This window comes from Olea europaea, chromosome 7 (assembly GCF_002742605.1).
Source record: "Olea europaea var. sylvestris chromosome 7, O_europaea_v1, whole genome shotgun sequence".
Lineage (NCBI taxonomy): Eukaryota > Viridiplantae > Streptophyta > Magnoliopsida > Lamiales > Oleaceae > Olea > Olea europaea.
In genome coordinates, this window is record NC_036243.1 from 6,420,929 (window position 1) to 6,436,202 (window position 15,274).

The 15,274-nt window shown below is 31.9% G+C and overlaps 2 protein-coding genes across 6 annotated transcripts; both read left to right on the forward strand.

Annotated features, from left to right (window-relative positions):
- Positions 1-1,365: 1,365 nt before the first annotated feature.
- Positions 1,366-5,349, forward strand: LOC111396811 (transcription initiation factor IIA subunit 2). 3 transcript variants are annotated; one of them, XM_023023334.1, is made up of 4 exons: positions 1,366-1,478; positions 1,629-1,779; positions 1,894-1,944; positions 5,046-5,349. In XM_023023334.1, the coding sequence occupies exons 2-4, from the start codon at positions 1,651-1,653 to the stop codon at positions 5,184-5,186; spliced, it is 321 nt and encodes a 106-aa protein (XP_022879102.1). In that variant the 5' UTR covers positions 1,366-1,478; positions 1,629-1,650; the 3' UTR covers positions 5,187-5,349. The 3 variants fall into 3 exon arrangements, with proteins under 3 accessions (XP_022879102.1, XP_022879103.1, XP_022879104.1); XM_023023335.1 differs by having other exon boundaries at positions 1,366-1,444; positions 5,046-5,334; XM_023023336.1 differs by having other exon boundaries at positions 1,376-1,503; positions 5,046-5,334.
- A 5,726-nt stretch (positions 5,350-11,075) lies between these two features.
- Positions 11,076-15,166, forward strand: LOC111396812 (transcription initiation factor IIA subunit 2). 3 transcript variants are annotated; one of them, XM_023023338.1, is made up of 4 exons: positions 11,076-11,137; positions 11,322-11,472; positions 11,587-11,637; positions 14,854-15,166. In XM_023023338.1, exons 2-4 carry the CDS (start codon positions 11,344-11,346, stop codon positions 14,992-14,994), a joined length of 321 nt encoding a protein of 106 aa, XP_022879106.1. In that variant the 5' UTR covers positions 11,076-11,137; positions 11,322-11,343; the 3' UTR covers positions 14,995-15,166. The 3 variants fall into 3 exon arrangements, with proteins under 3 accessions (XP_022879106.1, XP_022879105.1, XP_022879107.1); XM_023023337.1 differs by having other exon boundaries at positions 11,082-11,171; XM_023023339.1 differs by having other exon boundaries at positions 11,093-11,196.
- The last annotated feature ends 108 nt before the right edge of the window (positions 15,167-15,274 follow it).

The window sequence follows — 15,274 nt, forward strand, 5'->3', positions numbered from 1 at the left end:
TGTGCTTCATTTAATTTAATAGCTTGAGCAACAATAAATGAATTTAGGGACGATAGATTATGACCCCGTTTGGTAGTGCTTTTTCACCGAAAAAAATTGATTTTTTGACCATTTTTTCACTATTCAAGCAATCATTTTTTACTTTTTCACTTACATATGGTCCCCACTTTTCTCCTTAACTGTCAAAATATCAATTTTCAAAATCACTACCAAACGAACCCTATATATTTGTCTAGCTCATGGAATAAATGATATAAATTTTGATCAGAGATTGAGAGATACTCTTGTAACCTCAATTGAATTTCTATGATTGAAAGCATTATATGTATCGAATTTCAAATAAGGATATAGTAAAATTTCAAATACGGTAAATTTGTTCATGAAAGTAGGACTAACTCAACTCAGAGAGATTACTGGTTGATTTAGATAATTCAGTTGTTAAAACCCATAAAGAGGGCTATAGTATATTGAATTAAATGAGCATTAATTGACCTAAGTGAATTTGAAGTTCCTAACAACCAAATCCTGTAAATTTTTCATAGTCTTTTAAGTGTTGATTGTGTTAGATAGAGTTTACTATAAATTTTAGTTTTCAATCCAATTGTTCAGTCATTAACTGGTAACCGCGTAAGACTATGTTTGATACACCATTTTTTTTCATGGAAAATAGTAAAGGAATTCCATCTTCCACTTTTTACTTGTTTGATAGGAAAAATTTTCTTAGCAATTGAAATTCTTGCTTTGTCCCATATGGTTACCATTTCTTGGTTTTTCTACCACTTTGGTTGGTTTTTTGTTTTTTTTTAAACAATGAAAATAAATTTTGGAACAATTGTAAAAAGGGATATCTCTTAAATTGACAATTTTTTTGAAAAACAAAGTCAAACGAATATAAAAAATAGATGATTTTTGGTTTTCTTAAAAAAATAAAAATTTGACAATGGAAACAAATTTAAGGAACAATTGTAAAAGATTATATCCTTTAAATTAATAATTTTCATAAAAAATAAAGTCAAACGAATACCAAAAGACACTTTTATTTCAATATTTTTTAGGTAGAAAATTATATCAATCAAACACTATTAATTGATAATTTCCACTAAAATAAGTTTTAGACAATTTAATTTCATACAATTTATTTTCTTTTCACCCAAATTCCATTTTCGCAATGGCTCTAAGCGTAAGCGTAATTTGAAGCCACGTTTGAGACAAGTATCCACAATTATCTTTAAAAAAAAAAAAAAATTGTTTTTCCTATTTCCCGTAGAGACCCCTCATAAATTATGAAAATGAGATAAAACACATGGGCAATATTGTCTTTTCGAAGTTCATTGCCATCATCACTCGCCTATATAAATCCCTAGCTACAAAATTAGGGTATATTAAGCCCCATTTCTTCTCCCACGCTCATAGGAATCCCAGAGCTCGAAACTTCACTCTATACGTACACACCTCTCTCTGTATATATACACATCGAAGTAATTAATTTAGCGTATTTATCAAGTTAATATCATCGTTCTTTTTAAGTTACTAATGATTATTTGTCTTCTAGTTGATTTGAAATTTTGAAGAAGTTAATCGATATGAAATAGATCTTAAATTTTTCTTTGGTTGTGGCTTTTGGATAGATCGGAGTATCGTTAAATAAGAATGGCGACGTTTGAGTTGTACAGGAGATCGACGATTGGCATGTGCCTGACGGAGACGCTTGACGAGATGGTTTCGAGTGGTGTTCTCAGCCCTGAGCTCGCCATTCAAGTCCTTGTTCAATTTGACAAGGTCACAGTCTCTTATTTAAAGAATTTATGCCTGCGTGTCTGCTTATTTGAGTGTTAATGCGTGAAAATATACGTAGATGTATAAATGGTTTGATTTTGTTGTTATGGCGGGCAGTCGATGACTGAGGCATTGGAAAACCTGGTGAAGAGCAAGGTTTCTATTAAGGTAAAGAAATTTTATTTTACAGAAAAAATATGTGTGTGTGTGTGTTATAAGGTTTGTCTTTGTAGGTATGTAATTAAAGTTGGCCTTTTATTTGAGAAGCAAAGAATATTAACTCTGCTGACCTGTAGAAAAAATTATCGTAATTAGTTCATCAATTTAATCAGTACATTAGTTCATTGCTTAAATTAATTTTCTAACTGCTATAAATTTTTTTTGTGGTTGCTCAGCCATCCTTCTGTTGCCAAACTGGTAATGTATGTATATTAATCCTCAAAGCACGCAACTTCATAACTTTATGGTTGGAAACATGTGTCCAACTTTGAAAGAGTTGCAAAGTTGATGCACAATTTAGACAACCCTTTTTGGTCTTTGCAAGAAAATTGAAGATGACGAGATTAAATACCCTTGAGTCACCTGTTTGACAAAGCTTTTTGAGATTATAAGCTGGTGTGTCCCATGAAATGTGTGGTTAAAAAATGGACATAAGTTGTCGGTCCAGTTAAATGTAAGGTTAAAAATGAAGTTTGATCAACTTATAATCTTAAAAATGCTTTGTCAAACAGGGTTCTACATTTGATTTTTGTAGTGCGCTAGAAACCATATTTATCTACTTTCGTGACAGGAGCACTTTGCAGTGTCTGTCAGTATATCTTTGCCTGTCACCATATTGTTGCACAGGAGCTAATCAACATAGTAAACTTTTAAATTTCAAGAGCTTTTTGTGTTCTATAAGACTAAGATGGGAAACAAGGCATACTCTCTTTAAATGTGTGCATCTCCTGAAGTACACTCACAATGATTTGTTAGTAAAATAGTACTATATTTAATACTTTATGAGGATAGAACGATGAAAAAGCTGTGACAAATATTTTCGCAAAAAGAGCGGATTCTTTTTGGCTTAATAGTGATAGGAAATACTCCTGAAAACAAAAAAGCTCCTTCTTAGGTCTACCTTACCATAGCAAAATAAATATCATGAGGCTGAATTAGTTCCACTTATCACAGCCTCAGTTCCACTTATCACATTTCCATTAGTAATAATTCACAAATTGTAGTGCGAGTACTAGTGTGCAAAGCAAACCTCTTTTGTTCAGAAGTCAATGTAGGTCTGCATCTTGAATGATCTTTCAAAAACAAAATTCTACTAATATAGAATGTAATTTTATTAGAATTTTGTATAGTTGCATATGTACACTTATATAATGAGTGATTTATATCTTTTATGAGTTGTACGGAAAAAATATGAAAACTGGGAATTATAGGTATGAGACATGCTCCACAGTTATAGGAAGCAGAGAAATTTTATAACTGCAGTCTATTTATGCATTATACACCAGCTTTATAGCAGTTAGCAGAATTTGCAGAATATTAAATAAGCTTGAGATAACATTATGAGATATCCCTCATTGTAACGAGTATATAAAGGAAGAGAGTTTATATAAGAAGATTGGAAGCAACCGTTTTTTTGAATATGAGATTGTAGGACCGCTGGAGTACTTATGCTCTCAGTTCTTAGTAGCATCATGCGGCAAAGTAGCAGCTAGTAAACACCCTATTCGAAGTGCAGAGATGGAATTTTGAGTTTGAATTGTGTCCAAATGTTGTTTCAGATGGTAGTAATGATTTAAGAGATGTTCACCCCCTTCAATCGGCAGCAGATTCTTTCTCGTATAAGTAGCATGCTCTTTTCCTTTTTGAGTGCAGGTGTCATTTCAGTGTGTTAGTTGATGTGTGGTTTGTCAATGCTGTGTTTCCTTTCTAGTTGGGCAACTCTTTTCATCCATTCCCTTCTGAAGCTAAAAACAGTGATGTGCTTAAGTGTGAGATTAGGATTTTAAGGTACTAGAAGGATAAATCTTAGAGTTTCGTTCACAAAAAGTGGTGAGAGAAGTGCATTTTGGAATTGTTGCAGATTGTGGGATAAAAATCTGAGAGGAGAAGTAAAATACAAGATTTCACCTAGACCTCCCTATGGACAGGGGCTTGTCTAGAAGGTTGCACTATAGTTTTGTCACTCTCTCCTTGAACGGTCAGGCATCATTGATAAATATTTCTTTTCCTTCCATATTGCTTCAAGTATTTGGGATGTAGAACTTGTTGGCACAAGCTATTTTTTTTCCAATGATAAATTGTTTGAAGACGTGAAGCTTAAGGCCAAATTTTGGATGCTACCTTCATCATAACTTTCACATTTATTAAATACTTATGACGCACATAGGTCTTATAACAAGGCCAAACTTTAAATGCTAAGTTTGCCATAATTTTCATGTTTATCCAATTTTGGACACATGAAGCTCATAACCGTCCGAAATGTTAAATATCACGTTCTTAATAACTTTCATGTTTATCTAAGTCTTAGACATATAAAGCTCATTTCAGGCCCAAATTTTAACTGCTAGTTCGTCACAACTTTCTTATAACAGGACTGGAGATTATGAATGTCTTGTTGAATCCACATATATCTACAAGAGAAATTGTGGAATGCTTTTGGGTTTTCTTTCTTTATCTATGTTTCTCTCTGTTAAATAAGGTGTTTGCATTAAACTATAACAAAAATGTGTATATATAATATATACTTTGTTATAGAGGATTTTTCAATTTGACTTTCTTCTTTCTTTTGCTGCTTAGTTAATGTATAAAAAAATTTCCATAAATTTTATCTACCAATTTGTTATAATGGTTCATGCTTTCAATAGACATGTAAAAGTTCCCTTTTTTTTCTTGATTCTAATCTTTGGGTAAACAGTTTTTATTAACTTTCAGTCCCAAAATCTTTTTCGAGCAATAACCATCAATCTGCTACTTGTCAAGATTGTTTTATTCGTCCATGACTCTTTCTTCTTGTAGAACAATTTGCTATTAGTTCTTTGCCATTTTTTCTTCCTCCAATTGCCTGTCCTCCTCTTTTTTCTTTTCTTTTGTTTTTTTGGGGGGTTTAGATGTCGAATCCTTGTATATTCAGCCATTTTGATTGTTTTGCCAGATTGATTTCTCATAATTCTCTGTTACTTATCTTCCTTCCATTTCTAGAATCCTTTTGATTTTAAACTTGCAGTAGACTGAACACAGATCCTGTAATTATAACACTAAGTTTGGTGCAGGGACATCTTCACACCTACAGATTCTGTGACAACGTTTGGACTTTCATCTTACAAAATGCTCAGTTGAAGAGCGAAGATTTTCAGGAGATGGTTGGTCACGTGAAGATTGTGGCTTGCGACTCAAAACTGCTTACACAGTGAGGAGACAAATGAAAGGGAGAATTTACTTCTATCCTGTTTGTATTTGCTTGCGACGGTGTGGATTAGTCACTTTGTACAAACCAAACGTGTATTAGGCAGAATAAATTCTGTCGATTGTATTACTTAGATATTTGCTCAGTTCATAAGCTATCGATTTCTAGAATTTACACTATAAAACTACGTTTTACATATGGTAACAAAAATATGCTAAAATAATTTATGTAATCCATAATTGGAAATAACAAATAACAACCTTTGTATTCCATTATGTAACACATATACTAAATTATTTAGCTATTTATTTCATTCTCCAAATTTCAATTGCTATTTATTTTCATTTTCATTTAATTTTATTTTTCTCTCTCATTAATCTATCCCGTCAGAAATGAACATTTATTAGTCGAATTCTCTCATTGTATCATACACTTTTTTTTTTTTTTTTTCAATTTCATTTTCTTCATAAAATTATATATTTTATTAGTTATATTTATATATTATTATCCTCTATTAATCTTTCTCGCATTAAAGAAAAAATAAATCCACAACAAATATCAATAAATTACGAATGTACTTTTAGCAATTTTTTAAATTGCAGAACTACACAAAATTTAAAATGAATAAGAAATTAACTTTCGGCTTAAAAATCACATATAATATCAATAGAGTAAATTTAACCAATGCTCTCTGACTTTAAACTTGTTACTATTTACTCACTCATCTTTCACGCGTTATTGAATACTCACCCATCTTTCCATATAGTTATCCATCCACCACTCGTCTTTTCAAATAATTGGGAGATTTTTACGACAACTTTTCGACAACTTCTGACTACCAAGATCGTCAAATTTTGATATCGTTGAAAAGCTCACGATGTCTTTTTCAATGACCATCCAAAATCTCTCCATAATTCCAAGGGATTCGACTGAAAAATTGACGCAAAAGTCGCCCAAAAATTTTGAAAATCTACCTGGATTTTCAGATTTTTTGGTCGACTTTTGTGGCATTTTTTCGGTCGAATTTCTTGGAGTTATGGGATATTTTGGGTAGTCATTGAAGAAGACATCGTGGGTTTTCCAACGGTATCAAAATTCGACAGTCTTAATGGTTGAAAGTTTCGGAAAGTTGCCGCAAAGATAGCCCAATTATTTGAAGAGACGAGTGATAGATGGGTAACTATATAGAAAGATGAGTGAGTAAGTAGTAACAAGTTTAAAGTTCAGTGAACATTAGTTAAATTTACTCAATATCAATATATTATCTTAATGGATTGTTTTTAATTTTATGCATTGGACAATTTTTTTAGTTAGAATATAACATTTAAAGTTTATATTTGATTTTAGAACTTTGGTAGAGTCAAGCGAAATATTCTCTAAATTTTTAATATTTTATTACTTTACTAAAATTATTTGCTTTTTAAGTTTAATTTATCATATTCAACTTTATATTAATTTGCACATCTTATCTTTGGTAACGGTTTTTTTCCAAAAAATTTATCAAAATCAATAATGAATTTTAACTATATTTTATAAGATTTACAACTTTTATCCATTTTCAAACTACACATTTCCTTATTTTTTTTAATCAAAATTTGCTAAAATTTTTACCATTTTTTTAATCAAACAACCCCTTAATTTGATGACCTCATTAAACATACCATTTAAGGTCACAATATGTATATTTACATGTACACAGGGGCGGATGTAGGGGGATTGGGCTAGATTGTAGTCCTCCCCCCCTCCACCCCAAGACCCAAGAATTTTCCCTTTTTGTAAGTTTTTTTTTTTTTTTTTTAAAAACAATTTTTCATGTGTAATTTTTTTTCCACATATTAGACCTACTTGAAATTTTGTAATCGGGTCTTAGATCAAACCACGTATTAGACCTACTTGAAAATTTGTAATCCGGTCTTAGATCAAATCCTGAATTCACCCATATGTGTGTAGTTACTTCTAATTAATTGAGGGATAAGAATTCATATTTACAATGAATAGTAATGATGAAAAATTATATTGTACTACACTGTCGAGTAATACAAAAGATTCGTATAAGAGGTGGGGTAATAAAAATAGTACAAGAATTCAGAATATATCAAACTGTCATTTTGCAAACTACTCATCTTTAGCCATTAGGGTTCAAGGTGGGGAAAATATGAACTTTAAGTTGAATTTGTCTACAAAAACTACATTTTGTTTTTAAGTCAAGGAGGACAAGTTATGACTTTACCCTAATTAATTTAGGCCAAAGCCCTTACCAATATCATCCTCAAAATCCATTATGTGTAGGGTTTTAATCTAATTTTTATTTGGGAAATTTGCAAAATACACAATGTATATAGGGTGTAATTTTATTTTACATATCATATTTTATAACGTTATATTTTGGGCCTATTCGGTAGTGATTATGAGAATTCATTTTTTGACCGTTAGAGAGAAAAGTAAGTTTTATCTATGAGTAAAGAAATAAAAAATGATAGCTGTGATATTGAAATAACGGTTAAAGAATTGATTTTTTGGAATAAAAAATTGCTACCAAACAGAGGTTTTATATACTACATTTTGCATAATTGTTACAAAAAGGTTATTTACTCAAGCCACATTTTTTTATTATCTACACCACATTAAAAATCCAATGAAGGTTTTCAATATTTTCAAACTTATATCCTCAATTTTTAGTTGCATTTTTATCTCTAATATTCAATTGATTAGTCCATCTTGTCTCATAAAATATAATTAAAATTTATTGTTGACTTTGACATTAAAACCAAGCGATAGAGCCATAAAACTTACACTCAATTCTAAATAAATATAAGATCTCCGCGTGACGTATCTCATTGCAAGGGCTTGATGTGACACAATTGAAATCTAGTCGAAAGAAAAAATCTCTATTTGGGAGGGCTTGTTCCTATACTTAAGAATTCCAATGGACCCATCTTTTCATCAATTTTATTGTATTATAATTATAATAAGAAAATAAAGACCCAACTATTTCCTTTGTTTATAGGACTTACTAGGTACATTCTTTTTCGCATATTCTTGTTTGGTTGTCTTTTTCTTACCTACAATACTCGCAAAAAATCTAAAAAATTCTGGAAAATCACAATTAACTAGGTTAATAGCACATAAAACGTGCAAATCATGGCTTTTGGTTGGTTTGAGAAAGTAGACGTACACCTATTTTTGGCCATTTTGATTGTATCACAAAGGTGTAGTATTTTGTGCATTCTTTGAAGTCGATGGGTTACCATCTATGTTTTTTTACGGTAAGTGCGGTTGTAACACTCATCCTAACTTTAACATCTCGAAAAATTCGTCATAATTTTTTGAATAGTTAAAGCATTTTATATTCCGTATTTTAGTAACTTATAAGGATATAACATATATAATGTGAAAAATGAGTTGACGGTCCATTTTCGGGTGATTCATTCCTCTTGGTTTCGTAACCATTTAGTAATTTGAATAAATGAAAATGAAGTCCTCCATGAGCTTTTTGCAAAGGTATCTTGATATTGTCTTTTTGAATACTGGACACATCAAAAGTCGGATGAAAGTAATGACGACAACAAGAAAATCGAAATGGTTGCTCTTGTTGCTGATTTTGGTTTTCGGCAATGTCGTATTAGCTTAATCCACAAGGGTTGTACATTCATACCAAGATCTCGATTATTCGGCCCTGATCGACCTTCCGAAATTAGCCAAAAACATGGGATGAGAAACTGCAAAAATTTGACTAAAATAAAGTGAACTATCTACATCGGTGACACATGGCTCCCACTTAGATATCCCCCCTCTTTTTTCTCTTTACTTAACACAAAGGTTTCAGATGTAGCTTGGTCACTAAGCTAAATCAGACCACTTGCTAAGGTTTCCCAAGCTGGACTGTAGTGTCAATTAAGGGCCTGTTTGGGCTCCTTTTTTCACCAAAAAAATTGATTTTTTGACCGTTATTTCATTATTTCAGCTATCATATTTGACTTTTTCTCTCACAGGTAGACCCCACCTTTTTCCTAACGATCAAAAAATCAATTATCAAAATCACTCCCAAACAGGCTCATAATGTTAGAAGTTTCGAATATAATTCTGCACTTAAGTTTTTAAGGTGTAAATATGAGGTATAATCTAAAAAGAAAAATAAGTTGAGATTTTGATCAGATGACTCTCCCATGTCATCTAATATTAGGTATCAAACATTTAGTAATAGAGTAGACAAATGCAGCAAAATTATAATCATGTAGAAAACAATGTTAATTCGAGGGAGATCTACAATAACCAAGGAATAGGTTGAAGAATCATTGTTGGGATTCGTGTGGCGAAGATCAACGATTGTTCGAGTTTCTTTTCTCTTTATTCATTTTAAATGTAGCAAGTGATGCTCTTTATCCTTCATCTGTATTTTTTTGCAACTATGAGCAGTGTTATTTTGTTGTTAGGATTAATGATGTAGCTTATGTTATTGATGTTTAATTAATTCAAAGACTTCGCGCCCATATTTTTGTTGTGTTAATTGATTATTGTGTGCTTCATTTAATTTAATAGCTTGAGCAACAATAAATGAATTTAGGGACGATAGATTATGACCCCGTTTGGTAGTGCTTTTTCACCCAAAAAAATTGATTTTTTGACCATTTTTTCACTATTCAAGCAATCATTTTTTACTTTTTCACTTACATATGGTCCCCACTTTTCTCCTTAACTGTCAAAATATCAATTTTCAAAATCACTACCAAACGAACCCTATATATTTGTCTAGCTCATGGAATAAATGATATAAATTTTGATCAGAGATTGAGAGATACTCTTGTAACCTCAATTGAATTTCTATGATTGAATGCATTATATGTATCGAATTTCAAATAAGGATATCGTAAAATTTCAAATACGGTAAATTTGTTCATGAAAGTAGGACTAACTCAACTCAGAGAGATTACTAGTTGATTTAGATAATTCAGTTGTTAAAACCCATAAAGAGGGCTATAGTATATTGAATTAAATGAGCATTAATTGACCTAAGTGAAATTGAAGTTCCTAACAACCAAATCCTGTAAATTTTTCAGTCTTTTAAGTGTTGATTGTGTTAGATAGAGTTTACTATAAATTTTAGTTTTCAATTCAATTGTTCAGTCATTAATTGGTAACCGCGTAAGACTATGTTTGATACACCATTTTTTTTCATGGAAAATAGTAAAGGAATTCCATCTTCCACTTTTTACTTGTTTGATAGGAAAAAATTTTCTTAGCAATTGAAATTCTTGCTTTGTCCCATATGGTTACCATTTCTTGGTTTTTCTACCACTTTGGTTGGTTTTTTGTTTTTTTTTAGACGATGAAAATAAATTTTGGAACAATTGTAAAAGGGGATATCTCTTAAATTGACAATTTTTTTGAAAAACAAAGTCAAACGAATATAAAAAATAGATGATTTTTGGTTTTCTTAAAAAAATAAAAATTTGACAACAGAAACAAATTTAAGGAACAACTGTAAAAGATTATATCCTTTAAATTAATAATTTTCATAAAAAATAAAGTCAAACGAATACCAAAAGACACTTTTATTTCAACATTTTTTAGGTAGAAAATTATATCAATCAAACACTATTAATTGATAATTTCCACTAAAATAAGTTTTAGACAATTTAATTTCATACAATTTATTTTCTTTTCACCTAAATTCCATTTTCGCAATGGCTCCAAGCATAAGCGTAATTTGAAGCCACGTTTGAGACAAGTATCCACAATTATCTTTAAAAAAAAAAAAATTGTTTTTCCTATTTCCCGTAGAGACCCCTCATAAATTATGAAAATGAGATAAAACACATGGGCAATATTGTCTTTTCGAAGTTCATTGCCATCATCACTCGCCTATATAAATCCCTAGCTACAAAATTAGGGTATATTAAGCCCCATTTCTTCTCCCGCGCTCATAGGAATCCCAGAGCTCGAAACTTCACTCTATACGTACACACCTCTCTCTGTATATATACACATCGAAGTAATTAATTTAGCGTATTTATCAAGTTAATATCATCGTTCTTTTTAAGTTACTAATGATTATTTGTCTTCTAGTTGATTTGAAATTTTGAAGAAGTTAATCGATATGAAATAGATCTTAAATTTTTCTTTGGTTGTGGCTTTTGGATAGATCGGAGTATCGTTAAATAAGAATGGCGACGTTTGAGTTGTACAGGAGATCGACGATTGGCATGTGCCTGACGGAGACGCTTGACGAGATGGTTTCGAGTGGTGTTCTCAGCCCTGAGCTCGCCATTCAAGTCCTTGTTCAATTTGACAAGGTCACAGTCTCTTATTTAAAGAATTTATGCCTGCGTGTCTGCTTATTTGAGTGTTAATGCGTGAAAATATACGTAGATGTATAAATGGTTTGATTTTGTTGTTATGGCGGGCAGTCGATGACTGAGGCATTGGAAAACCTGGTGAAGAGCAAGGTTTCTATTAAGGTAAAGAAATTTTATTTTACAGAAAAAATATGTGTGTGTGTGTGTTATAAGGTTTGTCTTTGTAGGTATGTAATTAAAGTTGGCCTTTTATTTGAGAAGCAAAGAATATTAACTCTGCTGACCTGTAGAAAAAATTATCGTAATTAGTTCATCAATTTAATCAGTACATTAGTTCATTGCTTAAATTAATTTTCTAACTGCTATAAATTTTTTTTGTGGTTGCTCAGCCATCCTTCTGTTGCCAAACTGGTAATGTATGTATATTAATCCTCAAAGCACGCAACTTCATAACTTTATGGTTGGAAACATGTGTCCAACTTTGAAAGAGTTGCAAAGTTGATGCACAATTTAGACAACCCTTTTTGGTCTTTGCAAGAAAATTGAAGATGACGAGATTAAATACCCTTGAGTCACCTGTTTGACAAAGCTTTTTGAGATTATAAGCTGGTGTGTCCCATGAAATGTGTGGTTAAAAAATGGACATAAGTTGTCGGTCCAGTTAAATGTAAGGTTAAAAATGAAGTTTGATCAACTTATAATCTTAAAAATGCTTTGTCAAACAGGGTTCTACATTTGATTTTTGTAGTGCGCTAGAAACCATATTTATCTACTTTCGTGACAGGAGCACTTTGCAGTGTCTGTCAGTATATCTTTGCCTGTCACCATATTGTTGCACAGGAGCTAATCAACATAGTAAACTTTTAAATTTCAAGAGCTTTTTGTGTTCTATAAGACTAAGATGGGAAACAAGGCATACTCTCTTTAAATGTGTGCATCTCCTGAAGTACACTCACAATGATTTGTTAGTAAAATAGTACTATATTTAATACTTTATGAGGATAGAACGATGAAAAAGCTGTGACAAATATTTTCGCAAAAAGAGCGGATTCTTTTTGGCTTAATAGTGATAGGAAATACTCCTGAAAACAAAAAAGCTCCTTCTTAGGTCTACCTTACCATAGCAAAATAAATATCATGAGGCTGAATTAGTTCCACTTATCACAGCCTCAGTTCCACTTATCACATTTCCATTAGTAATAATTCACAAATTGTAGTGCGAGTACTAGTGTGCAAAGCAAACCTCTTTTGTTCAGAAGTCAATGTAGGTCTGCATCTTGAATGATCTTTCAAAAACAAAATTCTACTAATATAGAATGTAATTTTATTAGAATTTTGTATAGTTGCATATGTACACTTATATAATGAGTGATTTATATCTTTTATGAGTTGTACGGAAAAAATATGAAAACTGGGAATTATAGGTATGAGACATGCTGCACAGTTATAGGAAGCAGAGAAATTTTATAACTGCAGTCTATTTATGCATTATACACCAGCTTTATAGCAGTTAGCAGAATTTGCAGAATATTAAATAAGCTTGAGATAACATTATGAGATATCCCTCATTGTAAAGAGTATATAAAGGAAGAGAGTTTATATTAGAAGATTGGAAGCAACCGTTTTTTTGAATATGAGATTGTAGGACCACTGGAGTACTTATGCTCTCAGTTCTTAGTAGCATCATGCGGCAAAGTAGCAGCTAGTAAACACCCTATTCGAAGTGCAGAGATGGAATTTTGAGTTTGAATTGTGTCCAAATGTTGTTTCAGATGGTAGTAATGATTTAAGAGATGTTCACCCCCTTCAATCGGCAGCAGATTCTTTCTCGTATAAGTAGCATGCTCTTTTCCTTTTTGAGTGCAGGTGTCATTTCAGTGTGTTAGTTGATGTGTGGTTTGTCAATGCTGTGTTTCCTTTCTAGTTGGGCAACTCTTTTCATCCATTCCCTTCTGAAGCTAAAAACAGTGATGTGCTTAAGTGTGAGATTAGGATTTTAAGGTACTAGAAGGATAAATCTTAGAGTTTCGTTCACAAAAAGTGGTGAGAGAAGTGCATTTTGGAATTGTTGCAGATTGTGGGATAAAAATCTGAGAGGAGAAGTAAAATACAAGATTTCACCTAGACCTCCCTATGGACAGGGGCGTGTCTAGAAGGTTGCACTATAGTGTTGTCACTCTCTCCTTGAACGGTCAGGCATCATTGATAAATGTTTCTTTTCCTTCCATATTACTTCAGGTATTTGGGAAGTAGAACTTGTTGGCACAAGCTATTTTTTTCCACTGATAAATTGTTTGAAGACGTGAAGCTTCAGGCTAAATTTTGGATGCTACCTTCATCATAACTTTCACATTGATTAAATACTTATGACGCACATAGGTCTTATAACAAGGCCAAACTTTAAATGCTACGTTTGCCATAATTTTCATGTTTATCCAATTTTGGACACATGAATCTCATAACATTCCCAAATGTTAAATCTCACGTTCTTAAAAACTTTCATGTTTATCTAAGTCTTAGACATATAAAGCTCATTTCAGGCCCAAATTTTAACTGCTAGTTCATCACAACTTTCTCATAACAGGACTGGAGATTATGAATGTCTTGTTGAATCACATATATCTACAAGAGAAATTGTAGTATGCCTTTTGGTTTTCCTTCTTTATCTATGTTTATCTCTGTTAAATAGGGTGTTCGCATTAAACTATAACAGACGTGTGTATATATAGCATACACTTCATATAAAGGATTTTTGAATTTGACTTTTTTCTTTCTCTTGCTGTTTAGTAATTGTATAAAAAAAATTCCATAAATTTTATGTACCAATTTGTTATAATGGTTCATACTTTCAACCTGCGTGGATTGTCCAAGGGATGTTGTCCAGATAAATTCATTATTGTTTGCGCAAACTCTTGCCTTTCACCTTCTCCCTCCCTTTTAATATTTCTTTTACATGTCTAATATGTGTGTGTGTGTGTGTGTGTGTTTTTTTTTTTTTTTTGCTTCTAATCTTTGGGTAAACAGTTTTTATTAATTTTCAGTCCTAAAATCATTTTTGAGCAATAACCATCAATCTGCAACTTATCAAGATTGTTTCATTCGTCCACAACTCTTTCTTCTTGTAGAACAATTTGCTTTTAGTTCTTTGCCATCTTTTCTTCCTCCAATTATCTGTCCTTTTCTTTTTTGGGCTGGGTTGGGGTGGGTTGTGCTTTTAGATATCGATTTTTTGTATATTCAGCCATTTTCATTGTTTTGCCCGACTGATTTCTCATAATTCTCTGTTACTTATCTTCCTTCCATTTCTAGAATCCTTTTGATTTTAAACTTGCAGTAGACTGCACAGATCCTGTAATTATAACACTAAGTTTGGTGCAGGGACATCTTCACACCTACAGATTCTGTGACAACGTTTGGACTTTCATCTTACAAAATGCTCAGTTGAAGAGCGAAGATTTTCAGGAGATGGTTGGTCACGTGAAGATTGTAGCTTGCGACTCAAAACTGCTTACACAGTGAGAAGACAAATGAAAGGGAGGATTTACTTCTATCCTGTTTGTATTTGCTTGCGACGGTGTGGATTAGTCACTGTGTACAAACCAAACGTGTATTAGGCAGAATAAATTCTGTCGATTGTATTACTTAGATATTTGCTCAGTTCATAAGCTATCGATTTCTAGAATTTACACTATAACACTACGTTTTACATATGGTAACAAAAATATGCTAAAATAATTTATGTAATCCATAATTGGAAATAACAAATAACAACCTTTGTATTCCATTATGTAACACTTAT

What these genes read in the sequence shown, in the direction of transcription:
- LOC111396811 (XM_023023334.1), top strand. Translation starts at nt 1,651, where the DNA reads ATGGCGACGTTTGAGTTGTACAGGAGATCGACGATTGGCATGTGCCTG. An exon ending in TCCTTGTTCAATTTGACAAG is followed by an intron (nt 1,780 to 1,893) that starts GTCACAGTCTCT and finishes TATGGCGGGCAG; the next exon opens with TCGATGACTGAGGCATTGGA. An exon ending in AGAGCAAGGTTTCTATTAAG is followed by an intron (nt 1,945 to 5,045) that starts GTAAAGAAATTT and finishes AGTTTGGTGCAG; the next exon opens with GGACATCTTCACACCTACAG.
- LOC111396812 (XM_023023338.1), top strand. Translation starts at nt 11,344, where the DNA reads ATGGCGACGTTTGAGTTGTACAGGAGATCGACGATTGGCATGTGCCTG. An exon ending in TCCTTGTTCAATTTGACAAG is followed by an intron (nt 11,473 to 11,586) that starts GTCACAGTCTCT and finishes TATGGCGGGCAG; the next exon opens with TCGATGACTGAGGCATTGGA. An exon ending in AGAGCAAGGTTTCTATTAAG is followed by an intron (nt 11,638 to 14,853) that starts GTAAAGAAATTT and finishes AGTTTGGTGCAG; the next exon opens with GGACATCTTCACACCTACAG.